At 36.6% G+C, this 15,863-nt stretch overlaps 1 protein-coding gene across 1 annotated transcript in view; it reads right to left on the bottom strand.

Moving 5' to 3' along the window:
- Positions 1-15,863, bottom strand: part of VAT1L (vesicle amine transport 1-like) — a 42,922-nt gene that overhangs the window by 10,652 nt on the left and 16,407 nt on the right. Inside the window, exons 5-7 of the mRNA XM_010006244.1 lie at positions 14,905-15,008; positions 13,817-13,872; positions 12,230-12,424 (exon numbers count right to left, since the gene is read on the bottom strand). Of these exons, the coding sequence (XP_010004546.1) occupies positions 12,230-12,424; positions 13,817-13,872; positions 14,905-15,008 (355 nt within the window). The remainder of the gene's footprint in view (positions 1-12,229; positions 12,425-13,816; positions 13,873-14,904; positions 15,009-15,863) is intronic.

Below are 15,863 nucleotides of genomic sequence, written 5' to 3'. Positions count from 1 at the left end.
GGGGAACCCAACGAACCAGCTTGCAAAGTATTAGGTGATTCTTGAATATATATTTATCAAGAACCAATTTTTTTTTTTTTTGTACATGTATGCAGTTACACCAATAGAAATGAAATGCCAACTACTAGGCTCTTTTCTGAAAGACCCTGCTTCATTTCAGCAACCCTTGGGATTGTGGGGCCCCGATTCCTGGGGTTTCTGGGCACAACAGCCTTTCCTCCACAGCTTACTAGCACAACTGATTGTATTTATTTATTTTAGTATTTCTCACCAACTCTTTCAAATCCAAACTTAAAGCATTACAATCTGCATCACAGTAGTTTCTTCTTTTTTTCTTAAACCCCTCCCCCCCTCCCTTAAACTTCCCTGTCATGGCCTCTTTTCTTTGTCTTGCAGTAATATGGGTTTCTGACTGTGCCCAGCTTTATTCTACTTCTTGGATCTTGTAATAAGTTCCTGTCCCATGAAAACACGTGCTTCTTCCTGTACCCTTCTAAAATGCCAGGTGATTTTTTTAGGAAGTCATGCACAAAACCTGTGACCAACATGAATTCTGACACTGTAACTTTTCATCATATTTTCTAAACAATTTGAACAAATCAAATATTTTTACTCCCAAAGACCTATTATATATTACTCAGACCCTTCCTTGAGCTCTTTTTTGAGCTTTATTTCCCAATAAGGGATCTGAAAATCAGTAACAAAAAAATTAGAAGCGTCTGTACTACCAGTCTACTTATCTGAAATAACTTAAAGCCTTACTTTATTACCACTGTGGAGAAGAAATTGCACTCTATTCCAGAACCACTAACCCAAACCATGGGAATTTAAATTACTGGTTATAAAATGCAACAAACATTCAGTCTTCTAGATAGTAAAGATGTAATCATAAAAAAGCCTTGACACTATCTTTTCCAAAGTCTATGAAGCTTGATGTACAAGTCCACTAACTAGGATCAGATTACAAGAGCACATTAATGCTGCATCTTTGAGAACAATTTCCATGTTCTTTCATAACAATGGATTCTCTCCAATAAAAACCTTCCTTAATCTGTGAAATAATTATGTAAATTCTTGAAACTCAAAGTAAATGCAAAAAATCTCTAAAGATCAAACTGAGAAAATATTTCTCTTTTGATTTCTTATATATATTTTGTTTGTTTCAGAAAGTAGTACCATGAGGATTAGCAGTCTAATTATTAATCGTGGTTTTTAACTATTCAGTAAGCTTTGTAAGTCAGATCCTACCATTCAGTGCCACTGCATAACTTAACTAAAATTACACTTAGACAAAACGAAAACCCATGGATATATTAAATTGTAATACATTTGTAATGTTAGAGAGTATGATTCATCATCAGTTCATGCTATATCACTGTACAGTAAGTTTTAAATTGTTCGTCTACGTAAGATGAAAGGTATTTGAATAAATCTTATTTGCTAGTTGACAGTTTTACAATGTATTTTGCAGTCCTATTTCCTTTATTACTTAACATTTCTTCTAACACTGTGAAAAAAGTCTCAGCCTAAGCCTATGTTAAAGAGCTTAACTCCACGTAAGCATTGTACCAATGTGATTGCTATAAAAATTGATTTAGTTTACAACAGGTTTAAAGCTCATGTGTGAACATTTATCTTAGCATTACACACTGCAACAACTGAAATCAATTTTTCATGTTATTGGTAGGATGGAAGTTAAAGTAGAAATATTCATGTGATAGAATATCACTGATTCAGCTGAGACAGTTTCTAATCTAATTAAATTAAATTTGCATGCATAGATGCACCAAAAAAGCAAACAGCATCTATACTAGCTACAGTCACTCAGGAAAATAGGCAAGAACTTCAAAAGCACACATTTTGCTAGCGCTAGGCTAATGTAGGCTTAACTGTAGGAACATTCTGAATTACATTTCAAATTGAAGGAAAAGATACAGCACTGTGTTACTTCTGCTAAAGAATTCCAAGGTTTTGCTCTTTTACCTCAGGAAGATCTAAGATTTATAAGATATTTTACCCAGGATGTAGCTATAGTACTTAAATAGAGGGAAAAAACCCAATAACAATAAAAAAAACACTCAGGTTCTTCCGAACCTTGTTGGCATTTGCTGATGGCAGGGAATTCACTGCTACACCACCTTTATTCTACTAAAATGAATGCATTTATAACCCAAAGCTTGGAGCCTCTTGTGATGTACAAAGTTTTATTTCATTTAGGTATGGCCTACGCTTGAAAATGTGTGTGCTTTCATACCACATTCAAAGCCTGAACTTTGAGATTCAAACTACCATATTCAGTAAAATGAAAACAGTACAAGATCAGTTGCTCATTTGAAATTCGTTAATTACATTCCTTTCTTGTAGTATTGTTTTCTCTGAGTCAGTGATCATAACATACAAATTTGCCCTACAAAATACCTTTGCATTCAGTCAGTCATAGCAGGCTAATATAGATAAAAACCCTTTAGTATTGACAATATATATGCTTTGCTGCCTGTGTGTTCATTTATATCATTATCTGCAATGAGCAATAATATCATTACTAAACTGCAATACCATATAAAACTCTCAATTATCACATTAAATTCAGACTATATTATGCTAAGAGATATCTCTATGCCCGAGAGTAATTTTGCTTTGAAAACTCATCTGTGTTTAGAATGATTGAAAAGAATCTATGAGCCATTTTCATTAGGTGAGAACATTTGTCTTGATTAATGATTGTTGTGCACTAAAATCGAGTGTTATTTTGGATATTTCAGATAACTGAAAAAAACCCAAATCAGAACAGCCCAATAATTAGGTGAGATCAGAACAGTTGTACACAGTGTGTGCTGCAACTACTGCTGATTAAGTGCCCACGACCAATTTTCACAGCCTTTGGGGAAACTGCACGTGTCTCTTGGTAAACCCCAAGAGTGGGCTTAAAGCAAAACCTGGAAGATGCTTGTTTTCACTGACTCAGATATTAATTTTCTTGCTCTCTAAAGAGTAAGGAACTGGGCCATGTTGTTATGATAAAGTAATGAATCTCAAGGTGGGGAAGGTAGGACTCAAATAGTGGGATATGTTGACTCATGAAGTTTAATATTCAGCTGTCCTTCCTAATTGCAATCAATACCAGTAATGGATCATCTGGTTAATAAGTAGATTATCTACATACAACTACAAAATTATCTTATCTACCAGTCTTACAGATACAACAATAATAATTCCTTTTTTATTATATTGGGAAAGTTTTATGAAATAAAACACAAAACTTGTGTGGTCTCTGCAGTAAAGGGAATCTAGTAAACTAACTGGACTACTAGCATTAAGATAAAAAAATAAATTGAAAACAACTACTCTGGAAATTAACTTTTTACTAATACTCATGAGACTTCCACAAATTCTGCCAGTCTGCCAAAACTAGTCATCAACATGATTAGTTGCTGAGAAACAAACTTGGTTTTGCTGATGGTACCAATAATTTGCTTTTTCTTTGGTTATTTTTACATAGATACACTGATAAGCAGATCCCAGGAGAAGTTCTAAAATGCTCATTTTAGAAAGGCATTTCTAAAACCAAAAAAAGCCCAGTGAATTTAATTTACCAGAGTTCTGTGTGTCTGCTGACAACTAAACATCCTTCTACTATAGCTAAAAGCTTATGTCAACATTATCTCTTTATAGGCCAAGCACCCAAAATCCCCCAAAACAGAAAAATGTGAGCTAGAATATACAGCAGAAATGCTGAAGGCATTGTATCTACTGATGTTTCTCACCCCAGTGAGTCTCTGAAATCATCTGATTCCCTTCTGCTCTATTAACCTTTCTGCTCAGTCATGGAAGATGGCCACAGGGACCAATGCTGCCAATGTAACATCTTTTAGACAAAATGGACCTAACACATTTAAACAGAGGGATTTTGCTTATTTTTATCTCGCCCACTTCCTTTTGATTCTTTTCAGTGACTCCTTAGATAGCTTTCTAGGCATCCACTGATTAATGGATATTAGATTCAGATTAAAGCCAGAAAAGAACCCAAACCAACAAGCAAACAAAAAAACCTACCACCAAAGCAACTAGGCTGATCAGAGGCCAAAAGGTCATCCAAAGTATTCAGAGATCTTTCCAGTCTGAAAATGAGACTGTTTCAAAGGCAAGGAGTATGAATTATTTGTATTCTGTATTGTGCCAGACGTACAGGGATGACATCTCTCAGCTCTCTTGACATCACCAAGTAGACTTCATTACTTCTACCTCATCTTTTTAAAATCCTGAGCACCTGAGAAAATAGGTCTTTCTAAATTTGAACTGAGACCAAAACAAGTTTCTGACCATGTAAACGATCACTATGAAACCTCAGATTTCTCCTTCATGAGACCCTGGAATTTCTCACATTTAGCAGTCCCTGACAGTTCAACTTGAACAACTGAGAGGTTTATTTCAGAATCAGTCAACTAACTCATTAACAAAGAAGTATGAGTGGAATTTTTTGACACAGGAAAATTCTAGGTTCCATTCATAGGCTCTGTGGCTTAAATGACATACACTAATAGCACATGAATGAAATAGCAACTCAATGTGTTTTTGAAAACTTAGTTTCTAGTATTTTCCCTTTATTACATGCTGTTTATCTAGTGTTTTTCATTTACAGTATCTGATGGTTATTTCTCTGAGTGACAGAAAACACTCACTGTTCCAAATCTTAAGAATTCCTCGTCAGTTAGTGGTACTCCCAACTCTGTGGAACACAAGATATAATAAACTTTCTGTTAGAATCCATTTAAAATGATTTTTGTTGGTGGATGTAATCCATTGGCATACATTTAATCAACCTGCATGCAAGACTGGGAGAAGACAGATGTTTCATTGCATTATCAGGTAGAAATAAAAGATTTGGAGCATGTTTGGATCAAGCATATAAAAGCAAGTAGCTTTTGTTCTCTAATACTTCATGAAGAGCCTAGAAATTCCTTTCGAATAGTGAAATGATTCCATGAAACCCTGTTTTCCTGACTCTTGAGAACAGCTTAAATTTTAGGACACAAACAGTAAAAATGAAGTGTAAGATAAACATCTTGGAGTCAAACAATCAAGATAAATACAGAAGAAACATACTCTAGTCTCCAGAAGTTATGCTTACACAGGAGTGCTTTTAAAGGTGCGCTTGATGTCTAAAGTATTTCCCTTCTGCTTTTCTAAAGCTCTCCCTATCCACGTCTCCAGTCATTTTCTTGCAAGGGTACAGTATCACCATACCAGTTCAATACCTAAGGAACATGTGCCAATTTATTACTTAAAAGTCAGCTGATATATTTCAGTAAGCAGACCACTCTTGTAAAATACTTCTTCTTCACAATAATTAATCAGCAGCTTGCTCCATGTAACAAGTTTGCTCTTATTTTTTCTAATAAATGACAAACCAGTTTTTCCCATGTACCATCTCCTGTTGCTAATTTAGTTATCTGGAAACATGTGACTAGTTTATCTTTAACAGCACACACTTCCTTGAGTGGAATCTATCAATGTTTCCTATATTGTTTTCCTGACTACTTCCCCTTGCCCTCACACTATCCAGCAGGAACCAGCCTACATGTTGTTTTCCTCCAGCCTCCCATTATGGGAAGCTTTTATCTCTGTAGCACACAAGGACAAATAGAAATGGCAGTCTGTCCTGACCCACAAACATGTACCATGACTCACCACTGCACTTTCAACTTTCAGTGTCTCATGCCTTGTAGAAAAGTACTTCTGCCTGTGTATCTCCATAACTAATTCTTAGCAGAGTGCTTGCTAAATAGATTAGAAAAGGGCTGTAGCTGCAGGCTGCATTTAAGTTAATTGAGAGAGGTTTAGGCTTGTACTAGTCAATTTCTAACCCCTGTAACAGCAACATTTCAACACAGAAATCAATGTTCCTCAGAAATATTGCCAAAATACTTTTCTATGTCTGCTACTTTATTTCAAAATATTGATACCATTCCCCTGAAATGAAACAGCTTACTGAAATTCCACAGAACACATGCCATTCTGAGACTTGGGACTAGACACTGAACCACAAAGGCTCACAGAGATGCTGAGACAGCCCATGGGCTTGGTTGTTAGAGGCCAGAACTGGAAATTAAGAGATTTTCAGGCTGATCCATAATCTTTCCACTAATGTGCTGCATGGGATCAGGCAAGTACAGATATCCATCATGTCCTTTATTATTTATCTATTAAATGAGTACGTAGCATGAATATTCTCAGCCTGCACAAAGGAACATTCTGAAGACTTTAGATGGTAAAATTATTTGAGGGCAGGTATTTAACTGGCAGGCTAGACAAAACAAACTAAATTTCAGAAGGTGTAAAGAAAAGAGAAGAAAGCATAGAGCTGAAAGACATCACTTGCTTAATTAAATTCCATACATGTAGCTCAGATTTCCTGCAGTGTTTATGAACAACATGTAGCAATTGAAAATAATTGATTTCTTCTTACATACATAACAAGTGAAGTACAAGTTTCCTAAAACAGCTCATAACATCATGTATCCAAGGCCTTATTATGGAGTCACAGTTTCTATACCCAAGTCTTGTCTGGCTGCTTTCTATCTCTATCTCATTCTCATCCTCACATTACATTGTCATCAACAGTGTGAAGCCAAAAAGCCTACTGTGTTATGCCATTACTTGCTGACACAGGTGGGAAGAGTGGAATTAATTCTATATGAAGTTGAAGTTATATGAAGTTATATGAAGTCCTGTTAAATAGCATTAAATGGAGAAGAAAAGTAAATTAAACTATATAGGCATTTAGTAGGAACTTAATAATTCATGTAAGAGCAGCAAGGATCCCATAATCAGGTATGCATAAGGTTTTAGAGGGAAAAAAACCCCTGCAATACCCAATTACCTCCAGCACCAATCCTCTAAGCATATCGCTCCAAACTGATTTGGCATTTTAATTAATATTTACTTAAGACAGGCACCTTGGGAAAAATTATTTGCGAACTCTTTAGTAAAAATCACCTTTCTCATGGCTCAGTTTTCACTCATTTTGAACTTGCGTTCATTACTTTTAATGTTAATGAGGTGAAATTCAAGTTGAAGAGCTTCCCCCTTACTCTTCCCAAAATGTGAAAGATATTTTGGTCTATAACTGTGCAGAATTTGGTTGTGAAAACAGAAGCAAACTACCCTGAATTCCTCAGGTTTTGCTTCTCAGTATACTTGCCCCACATCTCTGTTTTGAAACCACTAACACAACAGTATGACAGCTCCCTGCATTTTGTAAGCTTTGATATCTGCACAAAGCTTGTATTAAATTCGTGTTAGACTTGTTTGTGTACAAAGAAACAATGGTGATGTACAGATAAAATGTTTCAGTTTACTTTGAACTACAGATGTTTATTTTATACAGTCAAAGGGAACAGAATCTATCACATAGAAAGAACAAAGAGCTCTGTGGCAGTATCACAGGACAGTGTACATGCAGAGCTAATACCTGTAAATCAGGAAACAGTTCATGAACAACTGAAGTGAAGGACTGTCAAAGAAGTATTTGCAGCCTCAAAACAAGCAGATTCTGCACTGTAATGCTAGAGGAGCAAACATGGCAAAGCAAGCATTGATACATTCATAGGAGTTAACACAGAATGAGTTAAGTTTCCGTCTTTCCACAATATAACACTATATGGCTATGAAAAAAAAATATTATTTTCAGTATTTACAGCTAGACCTGCACCATCTCTTACAATTATTCAGCAAAAAAACTGTGACTGATAGTGCAGTGATCCTTACAAACTGAATTAAAGTTCAGGGCTCTTTTTAGTCAAAAACATTCCATGCACTGACCACAAGATGGTCATTAGATGCCTCTGGCACTCATAGCAAGATCCACAGGCCTTGTTCCATAAGTGAATTTAGTGCCTTGATCCCACTATTTGAATCACAGCTGAGTGCCGCACTACGGTCCTCGATCTGGGCTACAGCTGTATTACTATTTGCTAAGTAAGGAATTGCTAAAGACATTATTACATTATCACTAATAACAGTAATTCAGAGACTACTACAAAGTTCTGGCCTGATCTTGTAATATTATCAGATTATCCTCTTCCATTTTAAGACTAAGTAGCAACTCTATTCCATAGGTTTCAGTATCTTCATAATTCTTACTGGCCCTCAGGAAGTACAGGTCTTGGATACCATGATTACCATGTAACAGTGCACTCCTTTAAATCATTTGAGGGACAAGAAAGGAATGAATCCTTTGGTACACAGAGCAAGTATGTGGTCAGTATGTTTTTCCACAATCTTAGTGGTCAACTATATGGACCAAAATAGCCCAGATCTAGCAATTCATGTGCAAGAATTTGAGTTTTGTTTCACTTGCTGTAAGTGCTACTTTTAACTGCTGTAAATCACCTCAAGAGGTGCTTCTGGCTTCTATGTCAACAATCCATTCTACCTTGAGGATATATTTTCTGTTGCGGATAGAGAAATGGACGAAAACATAATTTTAATAGAAAAAATGCAACATGTACCTTTTATTCAACACACCGGATTTTTTTGAGAATCTCCACTTTTCATCCTGCTTAATGATCTAGAGTTGTCTACTGTGTGAAGCCAAAAACTCAGATCCTCAGGAGAATGCTAATGCATAAATGCTTACTATAAATTAATTGGAAAGAAGGAGAGATACTAAGTGCAAATTAAGCATTAGATAAGTTGTTCCTAACAAAGAAACAACGACAAAGCTCAAATATTCACTGAATACTAATTCTGTTTTAAATTGTATTATTGGTAATGAAATGCAATCTTACCAGAAAATCAGCTTTTTACTACAGAAGAGTATTTTAATCATGTACCATCTCCAATTTATCTCATCTTTTAAACACTTGAGTGCATAAACAAGTAGCTGCAACATAGCAAGGCATCTCAACAGCAGCTAATTTATTGTAGGACTTTGCTCATCTCAACATGAGTAATTCCCAGTTAGACTTATATTTTCAAATATCTATGGATTTTGTTACTGTCTCTTAGTCAAATCTTTCTTGAATTAACATCATAAAATGGCTCTAATGCCCTACTTGAGAACAGACTTGACTTCACTAGAATTTATGGATGTAAATTTGAGACAAAAATTACTCTTCCCAAGCCAACACCAACAGATAACATAGCAAAGCAAATACTTTTGCTCCATAGCAGTAGTCAAGATCCTAATCTCCCTTGTGTCAGCAATTATCTGAGGCACTGAACAGAATGAAGTAACTTTTAAATTTCCATCCAGAAAAAAATTCTGTCCCACTTTCTCTTCAGTCAATCAGTAAATTAATTTGAGCAGACTATACTGAAGGGGCAGGTAAAACCTCATCTTAACAAAAAAAAAAAATAAATCCAAAAAACAAACAAACAAACAAAAAACCACACACACAAACAAAAAAAAACAACAAAAAAAAAAAAAAAAAAAAAAAAACCACACACACAAAAAAAAAAAAACAAAAAAAAAAAAAAAAAAGAAAAAGAGACCAGTGAAACACAAAGTCCTTCCATGTCCTTCCATTGTCTTCAGCCCCTGGGTGAGGCCCTAAAACCGAAAAATCAGAACACTGGAAGGGATTGTAACCTAATTAGAATGATCTCACTGACAGCCAGGTAAACCTTTGTTGTTCAACAGGAATAGTAACAAGCTAAGTCTGTGCAGCCATTTCTGAATGCTGCTACCTTGAGTATTATTCAACAATCACCTTGACATCACTTAACCTACACTACAATGCAATAGACAAACAGGAACCCAATAACATTCTCTAAACCCTGTATTGCTGCCACTTAAAAAACTTTAAAATGTGAAGTATTGTTGCAATTACAATATTCTGTAATATTCAGTATACTCTTAAATTCAACATATGTACTCCTCCAGAAAGTATTTAGACATAGACACTGTTCAAGGAACCATACCAGGCTTTTAGACCAATGAAATCTTTTAGTTGGGAGGGAAGGGGGTGAAGGGACTGGGGAAGGAGGTTTTTTGGCTATTCTCACAAGCACTACAACATAAAGTCCTCAGTTTTGGAGTTATCATGCAGCAAGTGAACCTGTAGCAAGAGGGTCCACTGCATGTTATTTTTATACACACAAAAATATATGCTCAAAATGAGTAATATCTCAGTAAAAGAGCTATTAGCTAAGGACACCTCTAGCACTGCAACATCCCTGAGGATACTAGCCAGACATTTCCTTCGTAAATTAACAGTTCATGGAAAGTGAGCAGGCATGATAAATGAGCTGTAGTCTTCCAGACTGTGCTTTTTAACAGATGTATTTACACATTTCACAATCTACTGGTAGGGATGGTATGTGTAACTGCCAAATGTTAGATGAAATGTGATCAAACAGAAGTCTTCCAACAAATTCCCATCGTGTTGACTACTAAGATCAGCCTGACATGTAATTTATCATGTTGTGTCCTCACTGAAGATTTAAGCTATTGTTACTATTTGAATTATCCTTTTCTTACACATCAATACCTAAAAAGTACATATTTAAAAAGAACTTGCAAGATACCTTTAAATATTTCATAAGCTTATTTAATAATTACATTTTTTAAACCCAAATCAAAAACCTAAATCTGATCCCATTTCTATTTTACAAAGCTCTTCGAAGTGTTCTCCCTTTCAGACAATAGCAAAGGATTTTGTCTTGCCTGAGCCAGCTGTTCTTTATCACATCTGCCTTCCCTTAAGCAGTTTGATGGTGAACATCAGCAAAAAAGATGAATACCACTCCCATGCCATGGGCTAGTAAACTCCCAAGGTGTTACTGAGTTGCTATCAGTGATGCTGTGGCCTCAGGTAGACATTTTAGAGAAACAGGAGGAGATTCCTGGGGAAGTTGTCATTCCTCTCTGTTTTGCTGCTAAGGAACAAATGGAGCCCGTATCATCCTGGACCATTTCTGTCTGCTGTACCACATGACATGGTGTGTTGGGGTACACGGAGGCAGATTTAGTGATAACATGAAGAGACATACAGTTCCCACATTCGCATGACCTGAGGCAGCACACGCCTTGCCATACAACCTGGCCCAGGCACGTACAAGTCCCAGTGAACATGCAGTGTGTCCTGCTCCAAGAACTGGAGGCTGTGGAGCACCACCACACAACTCCAGATCCTTACCTGTGTTCATGGCAATGGTGGTGCTGGGTGCAAAATCCTACCCATAGAGCATTCAATACCTTCATAAAATACAGTACTATTTATGTATTAAGGCTAATGGTTACTGTTTCCTCATGGATGCATGGTCATACCAGCTAAGGTGTTCAGACACAGATAGAATTTTCTGGCAGCCCCTTGAGAATAGCAAACATTCAATGACAGAACCACAAGCCACATTCAGCAGAACTCTTACAGCTCACACATCTTAAGTGGTGGGGCAGGCTCAGTGCCCTTCACAAACAAATAAACCACAAATACTAATCTGGCAGTGCTACAATAATCACTTTCTTTATATGTTCATTTCTCTCCAGACTTCCACGTTCATTTATCAGCATCTTATGAAGGTCTCAGAAACAGTGCTTTGGTCATGAGGCTTATACTTGCCTAGGCTATGATCATATTCATTTCTTTACATGTCTTTAAGGAGAGCTGAGCAATTAGAGGGAAAAAGAACAAAAAAAAAAAAAATCTACACTCTGCAAATTTAACTTACATTAAAAGTTACTTCTGATTTGGCTGTCTGCAATACAATGTTACTACTTCCTGAAAACCTCCAGGCTTCCACAATTTCCTAGAACAAGTCATAGAATCACAGAATGGTTAGAGTTGGAAAGTACCTTAAAGATAATCTAGTTTCAATCCCCTGCATGGGCAGGGACAACCTGTTCCAGTGTCTCAACTTAAGACTGAAACTAAAGCTTATGTATTAGATCTTTTCCTCAGAGTAGATTTTAAGTTGTTTTCAATTACAGTGTCTGCATTTCACACCACACTTGTTAGCCATGTTTCATGCACTTAGGAAACAGAAACAGTTTACTAAGATTGAAAAAGCAAATTTAGTATCATTTTTTTCAACAACCTTGCACAAAGCATTCGAAACTCCAAAAGTATTTATCAGAGAAATGTGTGATGGGCTTTGGAGACAACTAGTGAACATACTAAAAAGCAGAATATTTTAATAACCTGAAATCATATTTAAGTCTAATTTTGCACCTTGAAGTCCATATATTTCAGAAACCTCTAAATGGGGAAAGAAATTTTGCTCCTACCTCTTCCAAAGCCCATAACGAATCAACCACAGGCTTGATCTTCTTATTGTTATACAGATTTAGGAGTTTGTCCATCACACTCTTGACCAGACCACTTCGATTCTGTTTGAAAAGTAGATTCAATAGGGAAAATCCAGCAATGACTTTGTTCTCCTCATACAGCTTGATAGGATTTACTTTCTCAACTTGCCACCACTGGAAAGCAAACAACAGCAGGGTTAGAAAAACATTTTTCAAGAAATGTTCACAAGAGAACTGCCTGGGCAGGTGTGATGCACAATTCATCTGGAAGATCTGAATTAACAGCCAAGAGGAGCAATAAGGATTTTATTTAAGGAGAAGGCAAAAAAAGTATGCATCTGACTGACACACAGAAATAAAACAGACCTGTGCTGCATGAGAATGGTGAAGAAACCTGGTTTTAGGATGTAGGTCTAGAAAAGTAAGGAATTTGGACATCCCTTCTTACAACTCTTTTTTTTTATCATTTCAAGAGAGTCATGCAAGCTTCTCTAATATTCACAAGTAACTACTGCACTGCTTATCAGCTTCCATTTACTTTTTTGCCTATTATTATGTTTGTGATACTTGAGCAAGCCTTGTACTATCTTATTTAACCCAAGAACATCCTTGAGACTGATATCCCACTTCCTAGCAAGCTTTATTTGAATGGGTCAATTTGCATAGTAAAGATTATCTTGTTTTAGTTCACAAACACATGACAACAAAGACTGTGCCACTACAATCATTAAGACAGTGTAGGAGGCAAAGAATAGCTTCCTGCTACAATCTTTGATTTATCTTGTTCTCAGCTACATAGAGACTTTTGAAGGTAATTTCTCCTGGGAAGGGGTTTCTGCTGGAAGCTGAAAATGAGCTCTTGGCAGAAAATCATATGATAAATCTTCAAGACTTCTCTGTCTTTTTCTTTTCTGAAGCAATCACTTGCACTCCTGGTTATCTTATTTCTCACTTGCAGCTTATTTCATATATTTGTCTCTTCTTTCATCTCTGGGATTTCTGAGCAGGTTTTTGTTGGTGTAGTACACTGAAGAAAAAAAAGGTAACATTTCCATTTTGGATTTGCTGCCATCAGCAAATAGGGAGCAAAGGCAACAGCATTATCCCTTTGACGTCACTTGAAACGAACTTAGAGAACTGAAAATGCTTTTCTGTACAGACTAACTTCTGAAAAGCTGGAAATGACTGGACACAAGCCCCATCTTAAGAAACACATCTCCTTTAATTCACTGCACTGTCCTGACAGTGTTTTCAGGTATGAGGAACATGAGGAAGGTTCTGTTATACATATCTATGGACATGATATTTTCCCATAAGTAAATAAATAATGCAGCCTAACTTCAAGCTTAGCTGTATAAGAGATACATGTCTAATAGCTAGCAATTGCACACAGACCCAGCTCCTGTCACAGCAGAAGAAAACACATCAGATCACACTGTGGGCAGAAAAACACTCTTTGGCAATATCAGAAGTAACAACTTATTAAAGATAAATGCAAATTATAAAGATGAAAATGCTACAGAAAAGTTAGAGGAAAGAGCAGATTCACAGCACTGGGACACTTACTGATTTTGCAAAACTGAAGAAGCTTTTTGTCTCCCCAGTAACCATGTTAGATGAGCCTGTAAAATATGAGCACATTCACACACAGCTTAGTAGATGCTGACAAGCAGGCCATTTATTATACGTAAAAGCATTTCCATGATTCATATTTAAGATTAAATTTTCATTTCCACAGGTTTAAAAGATTAGTAGACATCCTTATACTTTGGAAATACTTAACAAAGGTGACCAAGACCTACAAGTGTATAAGTATTCTGAGATGACAAATACAATCTATCAAATGTCCCTAAACCAAGAACAGGTTAAGTGCTGATGGACATCTCAACACCAAAAGTCTTCTATAGCTCTCTCCTCTGCAGTAAAATGTCATGTTTCTCTGACACACTATTATTTAGTAGTGCTCATGACACAGGTGTTCTTTCCTCTGCAAAGATACATTCATCTGACCCCTACATGTGTGAACATCAATGCACTGTACACTACAAACTTTTAACAAGTGCATTGAGAATTCGCTGTCCTACAGAAGCTTGGACTCCTTTATCAACACATGGCAACCTGGCAGAACTGCAGGAAAGACATTTGCTTGGTATGTGGTGGAGCAGTCCATTCCAATGAACAGAAATTTGTGAACAGAAGTCTGGGCCTGAATTCCTCAGAGACATGGCAATTAAAAACCATAGCATTCTTCCTGACATCTTCCTCCAAGCTTCAGTCTCACAAGAACTATATTACAGTTTCCTTGGCCACACTGTGATTCCTATGGTGTGTAGAATGAGAGATCCAAGCTTTCTCCTACACTTCTCCTGTGTCATCCAAAGATATTTAAAATCTGAAATATATGTTCAGTTTCACTTTTGCATGTATTTATTTTTCAGGGGTTTTTTTAGTAGTTTCTTTTGTGCTACCTGTTGTTTCTCAATAATTTAGTCCGTGCTCAGCTTCACCAAAATCCTTGAAAGAAAATGGTTGAATTAAGGAAGCATAGCATGGCAGTCTCCAGTTCTGGAAGGAGCAGCATGGGTGATTTTAAGAGCTTTTTAAGCTTTGCAAAGCTTTAGGTTTGAAATATGTACCTGGCTTTTCCCACTCACCGTATAAAATATAAGTCCCAAGTGGTTTGAGAAGACTGAGGCCTTTCCCAGTGTTTTCTCCACAAAGACAGTCCAAAACAATATCTACTCCATCTGTTGAGATTCTGAAAAGCAAGACAGAAATCTCACTTTGCAGTAAGATCAACAAGACTGGTCAGCCAGCAAGACACAAGCTGATTGTTAATGTAATATTAGCATTTTCCAGATACTTCAGAAAGGACTGTAAGGCTGAAACTTTGAATATGTGAAAACTTTCTCTTCATCAAAGGACAATTCAAAGTCATTCAGTGCTGGAACATCAGTTTGTTGGGCCTTTCAGGCTTATAAGAGTGGGAAACCATCTTGTTCCCCTAGAAATTCAATTTGTCTTTTTAGCATTCTCAGAACTATCACCTGTATTTTTTTTTTTACTTTCTCAAATCAAAGTGAAAACGCACAGGTCTGAGGAGCAAATCAGAGTACTGGCATATTCTACAGGGTGCCAATTCTGGTTTTTAATCTGGACTATCAATTGTGCTAATACTGTGCACCTATAGAACAGCAAAGAGGCACAGACTAGCTTGATGCACCTACATTGAATCTTCTCTGCCTCATTGGTCTATTGCCAGGTGAAAAAGCATGTGAATATGTTGGATCACCAAAAGGGATTTTAACAGACTAAATAGAGAGAATTTCACCCTTCAGGTCTCATTTTTTATTTTTATTTCAATAGTCATGGTCTGTTACACAGAGTCAGGGGTGCTTGTCAGGGAATTGTCCTGATGTAGGGCAGAAGCAGTCAACGTTATCTGCAATCATAAAGTTACCAGAAGTTAAAGGGGCTTTATTCCTTTTTTTAAGTATTGATTTCTGCTCCCACACCGCATACCCCTCTAGACCAGATCTTCTGTCCCTGCCAAGAGTTAGGATTAAGGTTGGTGTTGAAATCTGATTAATGTTTCCAGATGTTCTTTCCTGCT

The sequence above is a fragment of the Chaetura pelagica genome, unplaced genomic scaffold (genome assembly GCF_000747805.2).
Source record: "Chaetura pelagica isolate M959 unplaced genomic scaffold, ChaPel_1.0 scaffold139, whole genome shotgun sequence".
In the NCBI taxonomy this organism is placed as follows: domain Eukaryota; kingdom Metazoa; phylum Chordata; class Aves; order Apodiformes; family Apodidae; genus Chaetura; species Chaetura pelagica.
The sequence above is the reverse complement of the archived record's forward strand: the minus strand, read 5'-3'. Positions and strand labels throughout refer to the sequence as shown.